This window comes from Calliphora vicina, chromosome 4, assembly GCF_958450345.1.
Source record: "Calliphora vicina chromosome 4, idCalVici1.1, whole genome shotgun sequence".
NCBI lineage: Eukaryota > Metazoa > Arthropoda > Insecta > Diptera > Calliphoridae > Calliphora > Calliphora vicina.
In genome coordinates, this window is record NC_088783.1 from 39,536,865 (window position 1) to 39,559,482 (window position 22,618).

The 22,618-nt window shown below is 29.9% G+C and overlaps 2 protein-coding genes across 3 annotated transcripts in view; both read right to left on the minus strand.

Moving 5' to 3' along the window:
* f (forked) overlaps positions 1 to 4,617 on the minus strand; it is a 91,347-nt gene extending 86,730 nt beyond the window's left edge. The window contains exon 1 of one of the 2 annotated variants that reach the window (XM_065507041.1): positions 3,593 to 4,617. In XM_065507041.1, the coding sequence (XP_065363113.1) occupies positions 3,593 to 4,593 (1,001 nt within the window). In that variant the 5' untranslated portion in view covers positions 4,594 to 4,617. The remainder of the gene's footprint in view (positions 1 to 3,592) is intronic. The other variant, XM_065507042.1, reaches the window with a different exon arrangement.
* Positions 1 to 22,618, minus strand: part of LOC135956515 (uncharacterized) — a 145,524-nt gene that overhangs the window by 101,753 nt on the left and 21,153 nt on the right. The window lies entirely within an intron of this gene.

Genomic DNA, 22,618 nt, shown 5'->3' on the forward strand with positions numbered 1-22,618 from the left:
TATGACACCAGACATAAAAGGGTTAACAATATCCTAGAAATTTAAAATTACAAAATCGTAAATTAGCACTCCAAAGAAGAAATCTGAAATTAAATATTAGAAAATTGGACAACACAAAATTTCCATGAAATCCGTCAATTTCAAATCGTTGCGCATATTAACCCACAAAAGGCACAACTGTTAAAATTAGCGTTTATTAGAATCAAACCATTTTTTTTTTTAATTTTTGGAAATTTAGTTTTGATTATTTTTGGTATAAAGTTTTTTTTTAAATCTAATTTTTAAAATTGCACGAAACTTCACATAAAATATACAACCTTTGATGATGGGAGCTTCGAAAATCGTAAAAGTGTACAATAAGAGCCACCCTAGTGTAGGCAATTATGAGCAATAAAGTCTCAATACCTTGGTCAATACCCTACACTAAGAAAGTGAGCAAAAACTTTTTTCTTTTAAATATCAATAATTTATATTCGTGAGAGATTTTCGGAAGTGCGACTTATACGGGAGCTATGACCAATTATGGACCGATCATCATGAAATTAGATCGTGTGATTTGTGTCTATATGAAAGTTATTTATGATGAATTTTATGTGTATACCAACATTTTTAAGAGATTTATGCACTTTAAAGAGATTATCGGACGCGGGTCTTATATCGGTGCTATGACTGATTATGGACCGATCATAATAAAATTTGGTGACATGAATTTTGTATATGGGGGGATCGCATACCACTAAGTGATCAAATAGGACTTGAAGGAAAAGAACTAAAAAAATAAAAAAGGGCTCATTTTGGAAAAAAAATTTGATTTTGCAAAAAAAAAAGTCAAAAATTGTATGTCTTATTTATATTGATAGATATCCCACTCCCATCCCACTAAAGCCCCATTTTGAAAAGAAGTTAGGGTTTTGCAAAAAAAAAAATCAAAAATTTTATATCATGCGTTACAAAATGTTTATTTTGATAGATATCCCACTCGCATCCCACTAAGCAGTCAAAAAGGTCTTCAAGGAAAATATCTATGTTTTCTTTTGAGAAAAAAGGGCCCATTTTGAAAAAAAAAAGTTTTTGATTTCGAACAAAAAATATTAAAAAATTTTTATTTTTTATTTTAAATTTTTTTTGAAAGATTGAAGAAATAGCTATGTATCTAAAATATTTGGGACACATTTTGCTAAGAACAATAGGTAATAAGTTACATGGATGAGAAAAAACACCTGCTAGGCTAAAATATCAAATTTTGACCCCCTCTAACTCAGAGAGGTCTCGAACGATCTTGTTTAAAAATTGTATGATTTACTATCCAATAGAACTACCTTGCACGGTGGTAAATTCCGTCCAAAACTGTTTTTCTTTTTTTTAAATTTTTATAAAATTTTGATGGTAAATTTTTCTTAACACTTCAGAATATACAGTATCATTATTATTTTGGTTATAAAGTAACTGGTTATTTATAGTGCTGTAAAGTCAAAGGTTTTTTCTTGTCCTTTTATTATTAGAAAAATGTGATTTTTTTACTTTTGAATCGAAGTAACCTGTGCTTTTTTCTTTAAAGTTTTTTTTTTGCAAATTAGCACATGTTTTTATAAAACAATTAGCAGTTAACCATTCCAAGTTGTTATTAAGAAGTTTTTGCGTGTTCTTTTTATATAAAAGTGAAGTGATTAGGAACTAGTTTTAAAGCTATAGAAACTAAATTAAAAAAATAAATTGAAAGGCCAGAACAAATTAAAAGGGGGCTATTAGAGTTTAAGTGTAAATTACATCTAATACTGTAAAGTATCAAGAGTAAGTAAGTATTCCAATAACCGAACCATTTCAGTGCCTTCATATTTTACACATTTTTTTTTTGGTCAATTTCCAAAATTATGCAAGTTTGAGAGTTATTTACGTCTATGCTGATTTGGCCAAACCATGTATTTGCATGTCGAAATTTTTTCAATGCATCATTTATGTTATTTTTAATTATAAACCCAATTTAAGCCATTTACAAAAATTGCATACTTTTTTCGATACTTTTATAACATCATTGTTTATTTGGCCAACTCCTGTATGCAATTTCTAATAATTTTTGCTATGGATCAAGTGTGTTTTTCTTAAATGTACACAAAATTTCAGGCATTTACATGAATAACCTAATTTGTTCGATGCTTTTAAAACGTCCATGATTGTTTGGCTAAACCCTGTATATGTAATCCGAAATTTATTCTTTATTTTTTGACGAAATTTCAGTCACTTATATGCAATTTTTTTGATACTTTTAGAAAGTCCATGCTTTTTTGCCCAAATCCTGTATCTGAACATCGAAATATTTATTGATTGATCGGTTATGTTATTCTTCATACAAATACCAAATTTCAATCATTTTTATGAAGAAATAAAGAAGTTATGGATTTTTGGCCGGAATTGACCACAAATTTCAAATTTCATCCCGATCGGAAGACATTGATTTCAAAAGTTGGTTCAGTTGACATCAAATCCCCCATATATATATAAAACTCATTTGGAGCGAAATTTTATATTAAACATTTATAAATGTTTAATATAAATTAAACATTTATGACCGAACAAAGTCCAATTTCGGGAGAACATTTGTATGGGGGCTGATGAAATAATGCACCGATTTCAGCCAATTTCAATAGGCTTCGTCCTTGGGCCAAACAAATAATATGTACCAAATTTTATCGAAATATCTTCAAAATTGCGACCATGGGCCAAATTACCGCATTCGTGAACGAATGAGCTATCGAATCGAAAAATAATTTCGATATCGAAATTATGATAAAATGTACTAAATTTCTTGCTGGATATCGAATGCCATAATCTCAAATAAGAAAATTACGATAAATTTTACTCGATATCGAATGCGGTAATTTGGCACCTGTACTTTGCGAACAAGCTTTACATGGACAGCCAGACGGACGGACGGACATCGTTTAATCGACTCAGAGTCAGGTGTTAGACTAATATTTTTGGACGTTATAAACATCTGCCCACTATGGTGGTGTAGGGTATAATTAAGCATAGATTCTAATTTTTTTAAATTATACAAATTGTCATTGTTATTCTTAAAGTTGTTAAGTAAAACTGAGATCAGTATTTTCTAGCACTAAAGACTTTCATGGCGTCAGATTTTTATTTAATTATTTATTTTTTTAACAAACCAATAGGTTTTTAAATAACTATAGAACGATAACACTAAAACCAGTAATTAATAACACCACAAGTAATATTCTTAGAACACTTTTAAAATGTTTAAATATTTAAATTAATAAGTAATCCTGATATTATTAGAATCAATTATTTACTGCTGTTTTTTTTTATTTTTTAGTAAAGCTTAAATTTCTTTTTAAATTTCACACACATTGTATTTAAACATTTATGTTAAAAGTTGTTTTTGTTTATATAAAAAAAAGAAATCATTTCTTTTCAACAACATAAACATTTCATAATAAACTTGAAAATTTCACTTGGCACACCTTCCCATTTTTTTTTATAATTTTTCTTCATATGCAAGTTTTGCGTAAACTTAATTTAATCGTTTTTATTTTTTCTCTATTTTTTTATATTTTTGGTTTATTTTCTTTACCTTAATTTTATGGCAATATCGCGACATTTAACACATGGCACTTGATTATTTTTAAGCAACATTTCCACAGGTGTTGGAACATTCAGCGAATCATAGGAGGAATCTGTTTCACTAGAAGTAAAATTCATTTTTTCTACCGGTTTCAAATTTAGAACTGATTTTTTTGAGGATGTTGGTGATGTTTCCGCACCACCTAGACCACGTTTACTAAAGTAACCCAAATGATCTTCAACACTAGAGTGGGCATTAAAGAGAATACGTTCGTATTCCGCCACATCACATTCATTTAAAGACACTTTTTGTTCAAAGACCCGGGGCCTTAAGGCCGTCTGTTTGAGTAGTTCCATTCTTTTGTGACGCAACTCTATGGAAAATATTAAACGAACGCGCACAAATCTACGTAAACGCGCTTGAGAAGCTTTCAAGTTGACCCGTTTTAATTGACGGCGATTTTGTTTTAATTCGAGTTTTTCTAAACGTGTTAGGGATTTTGAACTGATTTGCAGGGCTGCTGACTGATGACTGTAATCGGTTAATGCCTGCAAGTCCAAATTAGAGCGATACTTTCGCCAGGGCACCAAATCAAACTGGCCGAAACGTTTTTCACAATTTTCACCCAAACCAGACCAGGGATGAAAGTTTTCCTTGGTGTCGTTATAGCACAAAATCCAATCGGAAGAGGAACCAGCAGAGGTAGATGATGTGGTTGGTGTTGTTGTTGAAGAAGAAAATGATTGTGACTTTTTGTTTGTGTCTTTCTTGCGAGCCAATGGTGAATTGACCAATTTATTTTTACAACTGACTTGAGGTTTATGATACAATTTGTAGCGCGGCACCAATTTCTTTTCCAGCATGCGTGTGTCTAAACCATATTCGGTACGCAATAATTCCACTTCTTTTGATGAGGCTGCATACTGGGCTCCATGCCACAATGTTACCGGTGCTGTAGAGATTTTCGATGCCGTTGTATGGGTGGATAGAAAACTCTCACGGCGAGACATAATCTAATTAAATTCAGTGAAGTAATTTGTAACTCTGGGTATAATTGTGTTGGTTTTTTTGGTGGTGTTTAGGGTTTTTTGTCTGCTGCTGTGTATTTCTTTGCGTTTTTAGATTAATAATTTTCATTCTAAACTCATTATTAGTTTCCGGTCTATGATTTTGGGGTTTCCGTTTTGTTTATCTGTTTGAGAGAGTGTATTTTGTTATTTGTCTGTGGTTGGTTTGTATGTTTTGTTTATTTCGTTTTGTTGTGGTTCGCGCACTTGTACATTTGATAGCCGAGCGAACAGAGCCGGACGTCTGTTCGTTGTAACGTATTTTCCGAAAATGATGACAAATGTTTTTGAAAAGGTATGCAAAACCCCTCCGCCACAATAATAACAAAAAAAAACCTTAAATTAACGTTTAGTTCAGTAAGTTTTTATGCATGTTTTGTTTGGTTTTATTTTAGTTTTAGAGTAAAATGTATTTTATATTTATATTTTGTTGGAGTATCTGTTTATATTTTGTGGCTCTTTGACTTGTTACCTTTGCGTATTTGATGAATGTTTTCGTTGTTAAAGTCAGTCAGTCAGTCATTCGCTCATTTAATCACTCATTCTTTTGTTTATTTCTGTTTTGGTTTTTTATAATATTATTTAGTTTTTTTATTTTATTTTAGTTTTACTATTGTTTGTATTGCTGTTTGTTTTTTGAGAGAGTTTTATTTTTCTTTAGGTTTTTTTAAATAGATTTTTTAATAATTTACAGTGTTTTGTAACACTTTTCAAATCGTTAACGTAATAGTTAAAGTTTAATTTGTGTGAATATTTTAACTGATTGATTGATTTGTAGGTTAATATTTTATTTAAGTTTTATTTTTAAATACAATTTTAGTTTCAAATATTAAGCAATATAATAATTTTGAACTAATTAACACATTGTTAAACATTAATTTGCAAATTATGTTCAATATAAATAAATTTTAAATGTTATTAATGGCTTTTCTGAATTTTTGACTTTCATATTTTTAGAATTTGATACAATGAAAATCTATATTTATCACACTTCCTGTCTAGTAAGAATTAAATGCGTTTTGAAAAGATTCTGGCATGTGTTCTTTTGTATAAATAATACAATACAAACAAGTTAAAACCATAAATAAATTTTCATTATATTTAAGCAATTTTAATAGCGATTTGACTAATTTTATAGCAGGACTACAGGTGCAATATTTATAAAAATAAAAAATTCTTTAAACTGTTTTAAGCTAATCAAAATTTGATTTCAACATACATCAATTACCAAAAACCAGAAGCATACAAAGACTGTCGTGTGGATCTAATAATAATAAGTTAAAATATGATGTAAAAACCTAGTTGTAAAAAATAAATCCATTAAAAGCTGGCGAATAAATTAAAAACTTTTAGCTTAAGGTTATTTTAATATTTAGTTATTATAAAATTTATTTATTTAAACAAAGTTGATCACACCAATAAATTGAAAAGCTTATTTTAAACAAATAAAACTAACAAATAATAAAATTATAAACAAATTATAAACTCAATAACTTGTCCAAGGGTATTCATATCTATTATGATCAAAAATCCATTGTATTTGAAGTTACCATATATAAAAACAGATTTGAACAAATTCTTGAATATGCAAACAAATAACAATTCAAAAAGGCTTGCACGATTTTAAAAAATATGCATGTATGTAGTTCAAGTTATTAATTTAAATTTCATAATTTCATCATACTAATACTAAATAGGCGCGGCAGGAGTTTTTAAATACAAACATTTATATGTTGCAATAAAAAACACCGGCATTATCAAAAACTACACAAAACAAACTGTATTTCAATTCAAATATCTAAATATATAAAAATGAAATGGTTCATGTATGTAATGGCATCACGTGAGAACGGCTGATTTTTTTTTATTCGATTCGAAATTTTCAGGAGATGGGGTAAAGACAAAAAATTCAAAAATTCGTGGTAAAAGTCGGAAATTTTTTTTCAGTCCAGTCAACTGTAATAAAAAAGCTACCTAAAGTATGCAGTACAAATTTATATATTTTATTTGCAAATAAATAAGAACAGGCAGGTGTATCTGATAATTTCTATTGAATTTGATAGTTTTGATACTTAAATATATAATTTTCGTTATTGGTTGAACTTTAAATACAAAAATTATTGAATATACAATTTTCGTAATTGAAAATACAAAAATTAACAACAATAGCGGTATTCATGATGAAGAGCTCTTGGCCTGGTAAAAGTGTAAAAGAACAATTTAGTAACACAAAATTTTACACATTGTGAACGTACCTTTAAAATTTGCTGTCGATAAATTTTATTTTCGAACCGAAAAAATATATCTCTCGAATTTGTCCACAGTATTTTGTATTATATTTTTTTTTTCTGTAAAATTTATTTAGAAATAATTTTGAATTTATTTCCAAAACAAAAATAAAATGTCATGAAATATCAAAAACAAAATTACCTCAAATAGTTTAGAAAGCAAATGTGTAAAGAAGTAAAAAAGTAGTTCTAATGTATTTTGTTTTTGTTTTTTGCTAAACTGCTGTTTTGCTACTTTGCTAAAGAAAGTACTCTACATTGTGAATACCGCCAATGTGTTTTCAATTACGAAAATTGTATATTCAATAATTTTTGTATTTAAAGTTCAACCAATAACGAAAATTGTATATTCAATTGTCAAAATTATCAAATTCGAAACTCAAAATTCAATAGAAAATATCAGAAAATTTTGTTTTTGAGCACATCAATACTTGCTTCAATTATGAAATAATTGAAACCAGTTTAATATGTGATAAATATTTGAATTGAAACTGTTTAGGAAATAGTTTTTTATGTGTAATTCAACTAATCTTGTATTCAATTACACTGGTTCATATTTACACTTGAAATATGAGCAAATCAATTAAGAATGATTTTGATGAACTAATTCTACACGCAGAGAAAAAATATAATTGGGCATGGTTACTGTAACCATTTAAATAGTGTTACAAGATTTTTAACAATATTATAGTCACAGTAACTATTTACATGATTGTGGTAACCATAATATGGTTTTTGATTCACATGATTGTGTCAACCATATATATGGTTACAGTAAACACGATTTTGTTTTCAAATTATCATAAAGTTGGAAAATTTTTATTTTCTTCTGTTCAATTATAGAATTAATATGAACTTATATTAACAGAAAAAATACTTTATAATCGATTTTTATATTCATTCAGCGTCCGCTACATGGAGTTTGAAAAGTTTTTGTGACATGTTTCGTTTCCCAAATTTGACCTCTTTAATTATGTATATGTCGTTTTGAAGGGCACATATCTCTCCAACAAAGCGTCATATGGTTTTGCTTGTCTTCTTTAATTTTAAAAAATATCCGCTGAAGCACACCGATTGCTCACCCAAACTTATGATGGGATATTTTGTGCGGTTACGAAGTGGTGATATTGACACAGAAGAGAAAGATCGCCCATTCCAACCAATAATTGGAGGCATTTCTCCATTGGGAGCTACTCAAGCAGCAATTTCAAAATATTTGCAAAATGTAGCAGCTGGATTCATCCAAAATCAGGAAAATTGGGTACCATACGAATTGAAGCCGAAATACCTTGAAAGAAATGCTGCTTGAACGTTATACAAGAAAATCATTTTTGCACCGAATCATTACTTGCGATGAAAAAATTATCTATTACGATAACCCGAAGCGTAAGAAATCGTATTTGAAGCCCGGCCGAATCAAAACCAAAGCCAAATATTCATGGCGCTAAAGTAATGGTCTGTATTTGCTGGGACCAAAATGATACTAACTGGCCAGACCGTCCGATGACTATTTGTTTCGATCGATGGGATACGCTTCACTTGAGAACAGAGTATCCGAAATTGGCTTCGTTCGTTCTTGGCCTCAGAAGATGAGCAATTCTTTTGGAGCGAATTACATACGTTGCCAGAAAGATGTGAAAAGGTCATAGCTAACAAGGGCCATTACTTTAAATATATTTATATTGTTGGAAAAAAAGCTAAACATTTGAAAAACTCCTGCATTTTTATGTCATACATCCAATATATATAAAAATACACAAATTATGCAAAGAATTCTAAAATATGGTACAAAACAAAAATCTAAAGAAAAGAGCTAGCTGTGATAAATAAGTTTAAAATGTAATAAATTCATAAGAATGAATAAACTGAAGCGTGTAATTTCAGAAACGATGTAGAAGTATATCCAGAGTATGTGTCAGCTCTAGTGGTACGCACTAGCGATTTGAATTTAATGGTCGGTAGCAACTGCCAGCAACATTCATCGTGTTTATAAATATTTCCATTAGTAGAAGCTTCTACTTATCTTCAATGTTGATAGCATGCGGTTGTTGCTGAATGTTTAAGCTGCGAAAGCTCTAGAATTCGAATATAGTATTCCGTTAAGATCATTGTAGAAGATTCACGAAAGATGACGTGTGTACAAATAGTGGCAGAGGTTGCAGTCGTCAATGAATTTAATTTGAAGCATCGTTAAGTAAAGACATCAACTGCATTTATGTGTATTTTTCCGAATTTATAAACGTGTATAAAAACACTGAGTAACTATTTAAAACTGTTGTTGTATAAATTTAAATAAATAAAGCGTTGTTACAATTTTTTTTAAACTACCGGTATCCGGTATATTTAAAGGAAATAAACCAACGTTTTAAAAGGGTTAAAACATAACAATATCTTGAGAAAATGTTGGATATAAGAAAGTGTGCCCAGATACCACATTATATGAATATTGTAGTTCAATGATTAAATCCACCAGAGTGGAGTAGCTGAAATAATCATGGGCTCCAAGTAAATTTGATTTTTTTTAAATAAATGTTGGAAGTATGGAAGTATTTGCGGTCATTTTGGAAATTATAATCTTGGGTTCCAAACAAATTTGAGTTTTTTGAACAAAATTCTTCTTAAATTAGGGAATGAACTTGGATAATATTTTGTATGGAAGTGGTTTAAAACAAAATCAAAAACGGAACCTTAAAAGTAGGATATCTAAAATAATTTTGGTGCATATTCAAATAAATTATCTCGATTTGGAAAGGATCATAAACATAATTATTGATAATATCGGTTTTTAGTAAAATTTTAATAATTTTACTTTAATGTTATAAGAATTAAATGAAAAATCATCCTCAGTTTTTGGTAAAGAAAACCATAGTTTTTTTTTTTGAGTTCGAAAAATATTTGTGATGCAAACATGTTTAATTGTAGAGTTATCAGTTTTTTACCATTTCTGGATGTAGAAGACATATTCTAGAAGGTCAGACAACACGAATATTTCATATTTTCTATGATAAAATTAATAATTTAATTTAATCTAAAAAGAGAAAAGTGACACTACTTCAAATTATAAGCACTAATAAGACTTTCCGAAACACTGTAAGTAACGAGTTTTATGAAATAGAGCCATAAATAAGAATCTATGAGTAACATTTATTTGATAACATTACTATTACACAAACTGCATTTTTAGAATAAAAAACAAAACACAAATTACATCAACTTGATTATTTCCAAAAGCTGATGGCTATTCTACATTTATGCTCTTTATCTCTCCCCATAATTGCTAATATTCCCCTGAACAAATTCTTTGCCTGTATTTTTTTTTTGTAATCAAAATATGTATAAAATAAACAAATAACTTCAAATGCGTTTCACTTGGTTGCGCACGCGCCATTAACACGATCACTCATTTTTGTTATTGTATGTATTTGTATTGTTTTCATTATTACGAGTAAGTACCATAGTGCAGAGTTATTTACAATTATTATAAAACAGAGAACACGAAGTTCTAAGCCATCGCATTCATGACACAACAAATGTAAGTACATAGAAAAATTATATAAAAAAAAAGATTTTTTTCAATAGTTTTTAATAAATGAGAATTAATATTAAACGTAATTATAAGTTGGTAAATACTAATAGAAGTTAGTGACTTTTGGTTATTGTTGAAAGGTTATGTACCTATATTTCAATGGTCACCTGACTAAATAACTGACTAAATAATAATTAAGTATTTAAATTGTAATTATTGGAAAATATTGAAAAATTATAATGGAAATAATGCTGGTGGTTTTTTGAAGAATATAATGTTTTGCGGTAAAACATAGTTGTACATTATAATTTTTTTTAGATGTTTGTAACGTGCAAAAATATTGTCCCAACACCCTTATAATCAAACTACAGGTCGCAATTTCAAAGATAATTCGACAAAATTTGGTACAAGCTTTTCTATTGCCCCAAGGACAAAGCATATTGAATTTGGTTAGAATGGTTCATTACTTCTCCCAACCCTCATACGATTGCCCTATCTGAAAATAGTTAAGCTCTCATAAATATCTTAGTTTCAGCACAAATAAGTTTTATATATGTAAGCCTAACTCGCACTACCAAATTTTGTGACGATCTGTAAATAATTAGTCATCGTAGCTCCCAAATAAGGCCCATTTCCGAAAATCACCTTAACTAGCATAAATCTTTTAAAAATGTTGGTATTCAAATAAAATTCAATAGAAATAAATATCTTGCCCAACAAAACAGCATGTAAAATTTTCTTTTCCTTAACCCGACATTATCTCTGACATCTACAAACACAAGAGACTTGCGCTACTAAGTGAAAGGGGTCATAGTGTGAAAGGGGTCAAGCTACACATTTCTTCAATCTTTCGAAAAAAAAAAAATAAAAAAATTTTGACATTTTTTTTCGAAATCAAAAACTTTTTTGACTTTTTTTCAAAATGGGCCCATTTTTCAAAACAAAACTAAGATATTTTCTTTGAAGACCCTTTTGGTCGCTTAGTGGGATGCGAGTGGAATATCTATCCAAATAAATATTTTGTAACACAAGACATACAATTTTTGATTTTTATTTTTTGCAAAATTTAACTTTTTTCAAAATGGACCCTTTTTTAAATTTTTAATGTTGGTATTCAAATAAAATTCAACACAAATAAGTTTCATAAATACAGAAGACATGAAAACTATTTTTTTTATGGCAGTTGGTCCAAAATTAGTCATTGCTCCCATATTAAGTTCCCTGTGATGGTCTGGCCATATTTGAGCAGCTCATAATATATAGGATCCTTTTGATCTCACCAAATACTTAGTGCCATAGATATTTGGCTTTGGTGTTGATTCGGCTGGTTGGTCGGGCTTCACATACGATCTCTTACGCTTTGGTTTATCGTAATGCATCCATTTTTCATCGAATGTAATGATTCGCAGCAAAAATTATTTTCTTTTATAGTGTTCAAGCAGCATTTCCGACATGTAAAATCGTATTTCAAGGTCTATCCACTTTAATTTTAATTTATGGTATCCAATTTCCAATCCAAGGAATAATGCCTACAATTCTTTGTAATTTTTGGCTGGCCGGGGTGATCTTTGTCTTCTGTATCAAAATCACAACTTCTAAACCGCACACACCATCTCTCGTACATTGAAACTGATTATACATATTCAACATAACCCTTTCCGTCCCCGCCTACACAAATATGTAGGTAAATTTAACGTATTTTGTAGATACTTTTATATATTTTTCTTACTGTTTTAAATGTCTCAATTTTCTGTACGAGTGCAAGAAATGTGATCGAAAAGTTCACGAAAATCCGTCAATTTTGAAATTGCTTGGAACGGAAAGGGATAAGCTTTTGTGAGCAATCGGTGTGCTCCAGAAGCACTTTTTTCAAATTAAAGAAGTAAAGCAAAACTTCCCGCATATCACGCTTTGTTGGCACAAAATTCGGCATTTTCGAAAATATAATAACTAAGTGAGAACAAATGACAGACAGATAAGGGTACATATCAAAATGACATATAAGTTATTAAAATCCCGAATTTTTAATTTATACACCCAATATTTTTAATCTTATATATAAAAAGAAGTGTACATTTTGATGTCACCACTAACTGCGAAAACGATTTCAACCAAAATTTCAGGGTACGTTGGGGATGGTCTGTAGATGGTTTATGTGAAGTTTGCACGAAATCGGCATAGTGGTTCCGGAGATATGGCTGGACCGATTTTTATCAAATTTTCTGTGAATCTTCAGATTTTTGATTTTCGATCTGTGGGCGGAGGGGCGTGGTAAAATCAAATTTTTACACTATACCGCTAATGACACTATATTGCTAATGACACTATACCGCTAATGATTTCAAGGTCAGTAATTGTGGCCAAATTTAATTGAGGCAACAATCACCGGTGGCAGATTAAAATGCGATAATGATTTCACGCATACCAAAGATTTCCAACGACAAAGCATAAGGCCAATCGTTGACTATTGCTTACATTTGGAAAATTCATGTTTGGTATGTGGTTTGCTCCCGAGTAAATAAAAAGAAAAAAGAAACGTATATCCCCTGTCCTTATAATGAATTCATAAATATAATATCCCATTTACCTTAAATACACCAGTTTCTTTTTGTTTAAGGGCATATCATGCCACTGTACTTATAGATATCTGCTACAACTTTGTCAAATGACCACCTCAGTGTTTCAGGTGCGATTATTTGAAAGGCCAGCAACGCGGACCGGGTTCAGCTAGTTTATTATGAAATTTAAATTGTCTATTGTATAATAAATAGACTTTATCAGGCCTGTCACAGAATTCCATTCCGATCTAAAGTGGAATTAATTCCGTATTTCGCTTCTTCAGAAAAAGTAAAACGAATTGATATTTCATTGTAATTATTTGTTTTTCTTGCATTTTTAATCAATTTCTGTACCAAAAACTTCACTTTTGTTTTAAAATAAAAACGCTGTCAAATTAAAATCAAAAATACAGAATTGTTAAATATTTTTGGAATTAATAAATTGCACGGAATCTGAAGAACCTAAAATGAAATGATCGAACAAACTACGGAATTGAAATCATTCCGAACAAAATGTGTGACAGGCCTGTATATTAAAATATTTGTAAAATTGCTGACGGTTCTTGCTAATTTTGAAAGATTTAACTGATAAAAACAAAAGATTTAAGACACTAACTTTAAAGTGTAACAGAATTTTTTTTAAATAACTGATTTTTTTTAAAAAAGCATTAACAAATATGTTTTGTTGTTTTTACTTGCTCTATTATTCAATTCTACTTCATCCATTAACAATTTTCAGGTTCAATGATGATAAAACGACATCATCATTATTAAGAGTGACAATAGAAATCACTAGCGCACAAGGCATTGAAAAGAGGTTACAAGTTCATTGAAGACAGGTGACATATTGACAACAACAATCCTCATTGTAAGCAATTAACAATTACACACTAAGCTAAACACAAAAACGAGAAAAACTATATATAATTTTTAGTTTAAATAAATCATGTAAAACATACAAAACAACTCAAAATCATTGAAGTGGAAAAAAAATCATGAAAAAGATCACTATTTTTAAGAAATTTGCTTATGACAGTTTTTGAAAAAAATTAAATATAAACATATTTCACAATTTATCTAAAAAAAAAAGTTTAGATATAGTTAGAATCTATTAGGTAAGTGTGTAATTGTTGAAAATAAAACTACGACCTTTATTTGTTGGTGAAAACAATTATATTCATTGTATTATTTAGTATTGTAAATAAATGTTGTTTGTTTTTTTCATATTAAATCATCCAAGCGTTGAAAAGTTGTCAAATTTTATTATAAATTTACGCAGAATTTTTTTTGCCCGCATCATGTGTCAGTTGTTAGGTTAGTTGTTTTTCAAAAATTTTCTGCCTTTTGTAGGTTCTGAATGCAAAAGGTAATTAACCTTGACAAGCCACCAGAAACTTTAAAGTAATTAAATTTTATTTTATTTGTCTGTTCATTTTCATATTCATTAAATGCAAATATATTTAAAAATATGTAGTATTATATAATAATAAAGGCTGTTGTTGACGTGTATTTTGAAATATTTAGTTCATTATTGTAATATTACGTACTAATGTGTAGACATTTATATGAATTATGTTTAAACAACCAGCTGGTTGTTTTTGCAAAATAGTTTTTTAACCTTTTACAAGAATATTTTTGAAATTGTTGTTGGAAAAGTTCTGAGTTATACTGCGTTTAAAATAAAATACAAACCCCCCGCCTGTGCTGTAAAACAAATCAGAGTAACATTTCTTTAACGTATTCATATATTTTGGGGATCTGTAAACCAAATTCACAAAATTTACATTCGAAAAAGCAAAACCCAGAACAGGGGCGAAAAACTTGATATGAATTGTTATTGGTAAATTTTTATGAAACTTCAAAAAAGTATTTCACTGATCAGTTATGGACCGATCGTGTGATTTATGTCTATATGAAAGTTATTTATGTTGAATTTTGTGTGTATACCAACATTTTTAAGATATTTATGCACGTTAAAGTGATTTTCGAAAGCGGGTCTATATGGGAGCTATGACTAATTATGGACCGATCGTAACAAAATTTGGTGACATGAATTTCGTATATATGAAACTTATTTGGAGCGAAATTTGTGTAGATACATAGATAAATTAAACATTTATGACCGATAAAGTGCAACTTCGAGAGGACATTTGTATGGGGGCTAGGTGAAATAACGGGCCGATTTCAGCCATTTTCAATAGGATAAATTTTATCGAAATATCTTCAAAATTGCGACCTGTACTTTGCGCACAAGGTTTATATGGACAGACGGACGGACATCGTTTCATCGACTCAGACACAAGTCGATCGTTATACTTTAAGGTAGGTGTTAGACTAATATTTTTGGGCGTTATAAACATCTGCACAAGCGCATTATACCCTCCCCACTATGGTGGTGTAGGGTATAAATATTCTAAATTTCATCACACAGTACGTACAAAGAAAGGGTTAATTTCGACTAAATTATAAACTGAATAATTTTCTGAAATTTCATCAAAATACGATAAAAACATAGTTCATCAATTCCCAAGTTATCATGTCATATTGTCATAATGTTCTAACATTTCGCGACTCGACTTAACCGACTCTTAAGCATTCGGCACAGGTCTCTTGGTTACGATAACACAATAAACATAGCATACAGAGTAATATTATTTTAGGACATTTTTTGCTTGAAAGACAAGAACATTTTTAAACCATTGTTAAATATTGGAACATTATGACAATATGACATGATAGCAGACCTTGAGAATTGAACAAATATTTTGTTACCTTGTAATGAAAAATATCAATACTTATTTGGCTTCTATACCACATTATAGAATTCAAATTGCAGGTAAGGACAAATAATGAGAGATTTTTTCCCAATTATTTTCCATTTCATACTGTCAGGCAAACATTAACTCAATTAGAAAAGATCTACAGCATTTAAAAAAGTCTTAAAGGAAATGAACGAAAAGAAAAATTTAGGTAAATAAAATAATTTTTTTCATTCTTAAGTTGTTTGAAAAATAATTATGTTTCAGTGAACCATACTCAAATTTATTATTGCAATGTAAATGAACATGTTTGCAGTAACTAACATATTGCTTAAATTAAATTAAAATAACAATTATTCGTGTGACAACAATATATTGTTACAAGGAACACAGTGATGTTGTCGTAACCATGCCGAACCATGTTTTTTCTCTGCGTGTAGATCTTAATAAACTAAATTATGGAAAACAAGAATTTGTATTTTCTCAATTTATAACAAATAAAGAAGTAAAGTTGGTCAAGCCCGACCATTTTATACATTACACTGGTTTTCTGGTTTTATATGGCAGCTATGACCAATTATGGACGATCGTCATAAAATTAGGTAGCGTGATTCATTCTACGAGTGTGAGTCAAGAAGAAAAGAAAGTCCGAAAAATTGCTCATTGAGCATTATTTTTTGCAGAAAACCACATCACTCAAATAAAGGTTAAACTTGATTAATACTATGGGAACTCTGCACCATCAATTTCAATGGTAAAAAAGTGGTTTACTGAATTTCGTTATTGCGGAATTTCCCAACGGAAGATACCGAACTTTCTGGACGACCAGTTGAGGTCGTCCCAAATTAATTGAAAAAATTACGATATGGTGTTGGCCGATAGGAGATTCTCACATGGCTCTTTGGTTTCAATTATGAAAGATCACTTGGGTATGAGAAAGCTTTCCACAAGAAGGATGCCGCCTTTACTTACAATCGGATGCAGTTTCCAATGTCAAAAATCCATGAATTAGGCTACGAAATGATCGCTCTTCCGCCCTATTCTCCGGATTTAGGTACGAGTGAATTCAACTCACAAAAAATATCCATTTTGATGACCTCGACAAGTCTTATTTTTTGGAAGGGATACAAAAAATTGGAGAAACGTTGGACAAATTGCATAGAGCTCAAAGGAGACAATGTTGAAAACTAAAATATTTTTTTATTCAAAAACATGTGCTTAGTTCAAAAACACTCGTAAAAAAAATAAATTTTATGTAGATACTAAATCAATTTATAAATTTATTACAGATTTATAAAACAAATTTTATATGGAAATTCTGTTTTATAAAATAAAAAATTGAAAAGTGATTTTCGGAAATTGGCCTTATAAAAAATGTAAATTTGATTTATTTATAATAAATATTTATGGCAACAAAAGTCATATTTCGCGGCGACATTTGAATGGGGGCTAAGTGAAATAATAGACAGATTTTAAACAAATTCGGTGTTTTAGAGGTGACTATAGTCGAAATGAAAGGGTTTTTCGAGGTAACGGTAGCCAAACTTGAAAAATAATGAAATGGAAATTGGCATGTATCTTAGTTCTTATATTCTAATAAAATAAGGAGCTAAAAGCCGTCATAAATCATATAGCCGCGATATTAGAAGTCAAAGGTCAAGTTATTTTATGAATTCGCATGCTTTAAATAAATGTTGCAGCAAGTATATATTTAATAAAATTAAACTAATGTTTTAGCAATTTTATGTTTAATTTAATAAACAATTTTATACATTCATTCATTGCTTTAATACTTTTCAAAACTTTTAAAACACAAGCGGTTGCAATTATAAACATTTATTAAAAAGTTTTTTTATTATTGCTAAATGCATAATTAAATATAAATGAAATTTAATTAAAATAAATGGCCTAAGGTGTCACCACCACTGGAATGAAGTAACATAAACGAAAAGTTTTGCAAAACTTTATAAACAAAAAAGGAAAGTAAAAGTGATAACAACAGGGCTAAGAAATAATAATAAAATTTTAATCAATATGAAAAATTAAAATATTTTTTTTATATTTAAACAAAGAGCTGAGACACCTGTTTCATTTTACATATTCTTTGTATAGAATGAATGAATGATTGAATTAATGTATTTGTATTTCAAACTACATATTGTTTATTATTATTATTGTATCTGATTCATTTTGATACGAGTGAAATAAAAAGAAAACTGAAATTAAATCTGCGTAAACAATAATTTGTTTTTGGCAAACAACAAGTGGAAAATAATGATAATCAGCATTTCAAAATATAAAAGTGGCAAAAGAAGAAGACGAAGAAGCAGCACACCAAGTAGAAGAAGAAGAAGTCGGTGTGAAAGTATGTCAGGCAGTCTTAATAAAAAACATAACCATCTAAACAACAACGACAACTACATATTCACTGAACAATTAACATTTTTTTATCTTTACTTAAGTTTTTTTTGTTTGTGTAAATTTTGTTTTTTTGCCATGGCCATATTAACAAACATATACGAAGTTTTGTTTCATAAAAATAAGTCAACAAATATACAAGGCAGTAAAGAAAAAGTTCACACAACCTGATGAAAACGTTTGCTTTTATTACCAAAGAAATGTACAAAAGCAAGTACAATGTACAAACGGAGCACTTGTACAAATCAAGTAAATTAAAGATATGAATTAAAGGTATAAAGTTTCAGGCATAATTTCAAGTTGAACAAAACAATTTTCAAGCTGTAATGAAAGAGAGTTGTTTTTTAATAATAGATGTTGTAGTTAGAAAAAGAAAAAACACTCTTGATGTCGTGCAATAGGCCAAGTTCAAAACCACCACCACTAGCTGCTGCCACTCTTTAAATATTAGCTTTATAAAGGTAACAACTATAACACTGATGATTACACATTCATTATACCCTTAACTAGCAGAAGCAAAAAATGACACCCACAACAGGTAAACAACCTTATTCCCAAAATTTAGAGTCATGTTGTTTTAAATTAAAACAAATTTGTTTAAAGAAACTTTAAGTTCATTCACATTAAATGTAAGAAATTAAACATTTTTAATATGAAATAATTTGTTTTTAATTTTAAACATCCTTGCCAATATAAATACTTAATTAATAAAAAAAAGTTTTTAAAGTTCACTGCCACGGATCCAGGTCAACCATTTAAGGGGCGAAATTAAATGTAAAATTTATTTAACCTTTTTCTTTTTTTCCTTTTTATACCCTTCACCATGAGTGGCAAGGGTGTCATTCCGTTTGTACATTTTTCATTTGCGACCCCACAAAGTATATATATTTTGGATCGTTATAGATAACGGAGTCGATATAGCCATGTCAGTATGTCCGTCTGTATGTTGAAATCAACTTTACGACCCCAAATAACTTACATACATGATTCATATTTAAAATCGAAAAAAACGGCCCACAAATGACAGGAAGGAAAAAACCAGGACAATTTATAAGCCCGATTTTTTTTCATCAAACAAATTTTTTTATCACTAATAGATTAAAAAATCAAATTTTTAAAATTAAAAAAAGAAATTTAAAAAAAATGTTTGGCATAAAATTCTTTTCACTAAAAAAATTAAAAAAATATAAATGAAAATTTAAAAAAAAAAAAAATTGGAAAATTTTTCTTTGTTTACCCCCTCTTCTAGCAGGACTTTAATAATCGGAGGAAATAAACATTTTCGACAAGGGATCGGAAATTACCCGTTCCAAATTTTTAAAACTTAATGGTTCTTTATGATCATACAAAATTTTAATTTTTTCAATAATTTTAAATTTGCTTTGGTTTGTCTTTTATCGAGTTTCAAAGTCCATGTTTATAAATAATGGTTAAAATCGCTTAATTTCAGTAAGTTTTTTTTTACAATATTGATCTCAAGTTTAATAATTTATTTTAGTGAGTTATTTTCGGAAATGATGTTATATAAGAGCTATAACCAATTGTGTACCGATTGTCATCAAATTTATTTTTATATGAAACTTCTTTCTGTTCAATTTTATTTGGACATGGTTTACATGGCTTGCTGGTCGATTGACTGGATGTCTGTCCATGTAAACCTTGTGCGCAAAGTAAAGGTCGCAAGTTTGAAGCCTATTTAAACTGACTGAAATAGGTCCATTATTTCACATAGCCACCATACAAATGTCCGAACGAAATTGAACTTTATCGTTCTTAAATGTTTAATTTATATAGGTATCTACACAAATTTTGCTCCAAATAACAAAATTTTATTATTATCAGTCCATAATTATTCATAGCTCCCATATAAGGTCTGCTTCCGAAATTCACTTTAACGAGTATAAATCTCTTAAAAATGTTGGTATACATAAAATTCAACATAAATAACTTTCATATAGACATAAATCACACGACCTAATTTCATGGCGATCGGTCCATAACTAGTCATAGCTTCCATATAAGGCCCTCTTCCGAAAATAAATTACTGAAATTTTAAAACTTAAAGTATACCGATCGACTTAGAATCACTTTCTGAGTCGATTAAACGATGTCCGTCCGTCTGGTCGGCTGGCTGGCTGTCCATGTAAACCTTGTGCGCAGAGTACAGGTCGCAATTTTGAAGATATTTCGATGAAATTTGGTACATATTATTTTTTTGGCTCAAGGACCAATCCTATTGAAACTGACTGAAATTGGTCCATTATTTCACCTAGCCCCCATACAAATGTCCTCCCGAAATTGGACTTTATCGGTCATAAATGTTTAATTTATATATGTATCTCCACAAATTCCGCTCCAAATAAGTTTTATATACACAAAATTCATGTCACCAAATTTTGTTATGATCGGTCCATAATTAGTCCTAGTCCCCATATAGACCCGCTTCCGAAAATCACTATAACGTGCATAAATCGCTTAAAAATTTTGGTATACACACAAAATTCAACATAGTTAACTTTAATATAGACATAAATCACTCGACCTAATTTCATGGTAATTGGTCATAGCCCCCATATAAGGCCCACTTCCGAAAATCACTAACGAATATAAATTATTGAAATTTTAAAAGAAAAATGTTTTTGCTCATTTACTTGGTTTAGGGTATTATATGGTCGGGCTTGACCGACCATACTCTCTTACTTGTTTTTTATTATTTTTGTAATAGATAGCATAGTATCTCAATGCTGAAGTAAAGAAAAAACAAATTAAAAAATTTTTCGAAAATTTTTCACTTTTGCGACTTGCCGAGCGCTAGCTATACGGTATTAAGAATCATTCCTAGGAAGTTCATATGTTCTAGAATGTTGTTTATCGAGATCTTAGGTACATTTTTGTAGTTAATTGTTTTCTTGAATTTTGAACAGTTTGCTACCTATGGACCTGAACAGGGGAAAAAGGATAAAACAAAATCGAATTTTTTAAAGTTTTTTTACGATTTTGATCTAGAAGATGAAGTTTTTATACCCTACACCACCATAGTGGGGAGGGTATAATGCGTTTGTGCAGATGTTTGTAACGCCCAAAAATATTAGTCTAACACCCATCTTAAAGTATACCGATCGACTTAGAATCACTTTCTGAGTCGATTAAATGATGTCCGTCCGTCCGTCTGGCTGGCTGGTCGACTGGCTGTCCATGTAAAACTTGTGCGCAGAGTACAGGTAGCAATTTTGAAGATATTTCGATGAAATTTGATATATATTATTTTTTTTGGCCCAAGGACGAAGCCTATTGAAACTGACTGAAATCGGTCCATTATGTCACCTAGCCCCCATAAAATTGTCCTTCCGAAATTGGACTTTATCGGTCATAAATGTTTAATTTATAAATGTATCTCCACAAATTCCGCTCCAAATAAGTTTTATATATACAAAATTCTTGTCACCAAATTTTGTTACGATCGGTCCATAATAAGTCATAGCTCCCATATATACCCGCTTCCGAAAATCACTTTAACGAGCATAAATCGCTTAAAAATGTTGGTATACACACAAAATTCAACATAGTTAAATTTAATATAGACATTAATCACACGACCTAATTTCATGGTGATCGGTCCATAATTAGTCATAGCGGCCCTCTTCCGAAAATAAATTACTGAAATTTTAAAAGAAACATGTTTTTGCTCTTTTACTTAGTGTAGGGTATTATATGGTCGGACTTGACCGACCATACTTTCTTACTTGTTTTGATTTTATATGTTCACAATTTTTGTTCTTTATGATAAGAGCTTAACTTTGCCTCAGATAGTAAATCAAAATTGTGTTTGGTTTGCAAGATATGAGCCTGAGAAAATTATAATTTTTTTTTTTTTGCAAAATTACACCGAGGCCCCAAATCTTTGGGGGCCCATAAAAAAAAGTGCATGACTTTGGGCAAAACTGGGAGAACGGGTCATTCTTTTTTTAGTCTTTTATCACGTAATGGTTTCCGTATATGGTTATATTTTTTCGTGTTGCACTGTGTTATGGACCGGTTTCCATGAAATGTGGTCGCGTGATTTATTTCCATATTAATCTTTTATGTGTTGCATTTTTTTCTAGATATCAACATTTTGTTATGCTCGTTAAAGTAATTTTCGAAAGTGGACCTTACGTGGGAGCTGTGGTCAATTAGAATCGATACCCTCAAAATTGTTAGATGTGCTTTCATTGTATATAAAACTTATGTCTGGAAACATTTTATGGATATCTATATAAATCAAGCATATATGACCGATAAAGTGCTGTTTCGGACGGACATTTGGCTAGGTGAAATAATAGACCGATTTTTACCAATTTTAACAGTTTTCGTTTTTGGGTGATTCTAGTCAATCGGTATACTTTAAAGTGGTGTTAGACTAATATTTTTGGGCGTTAC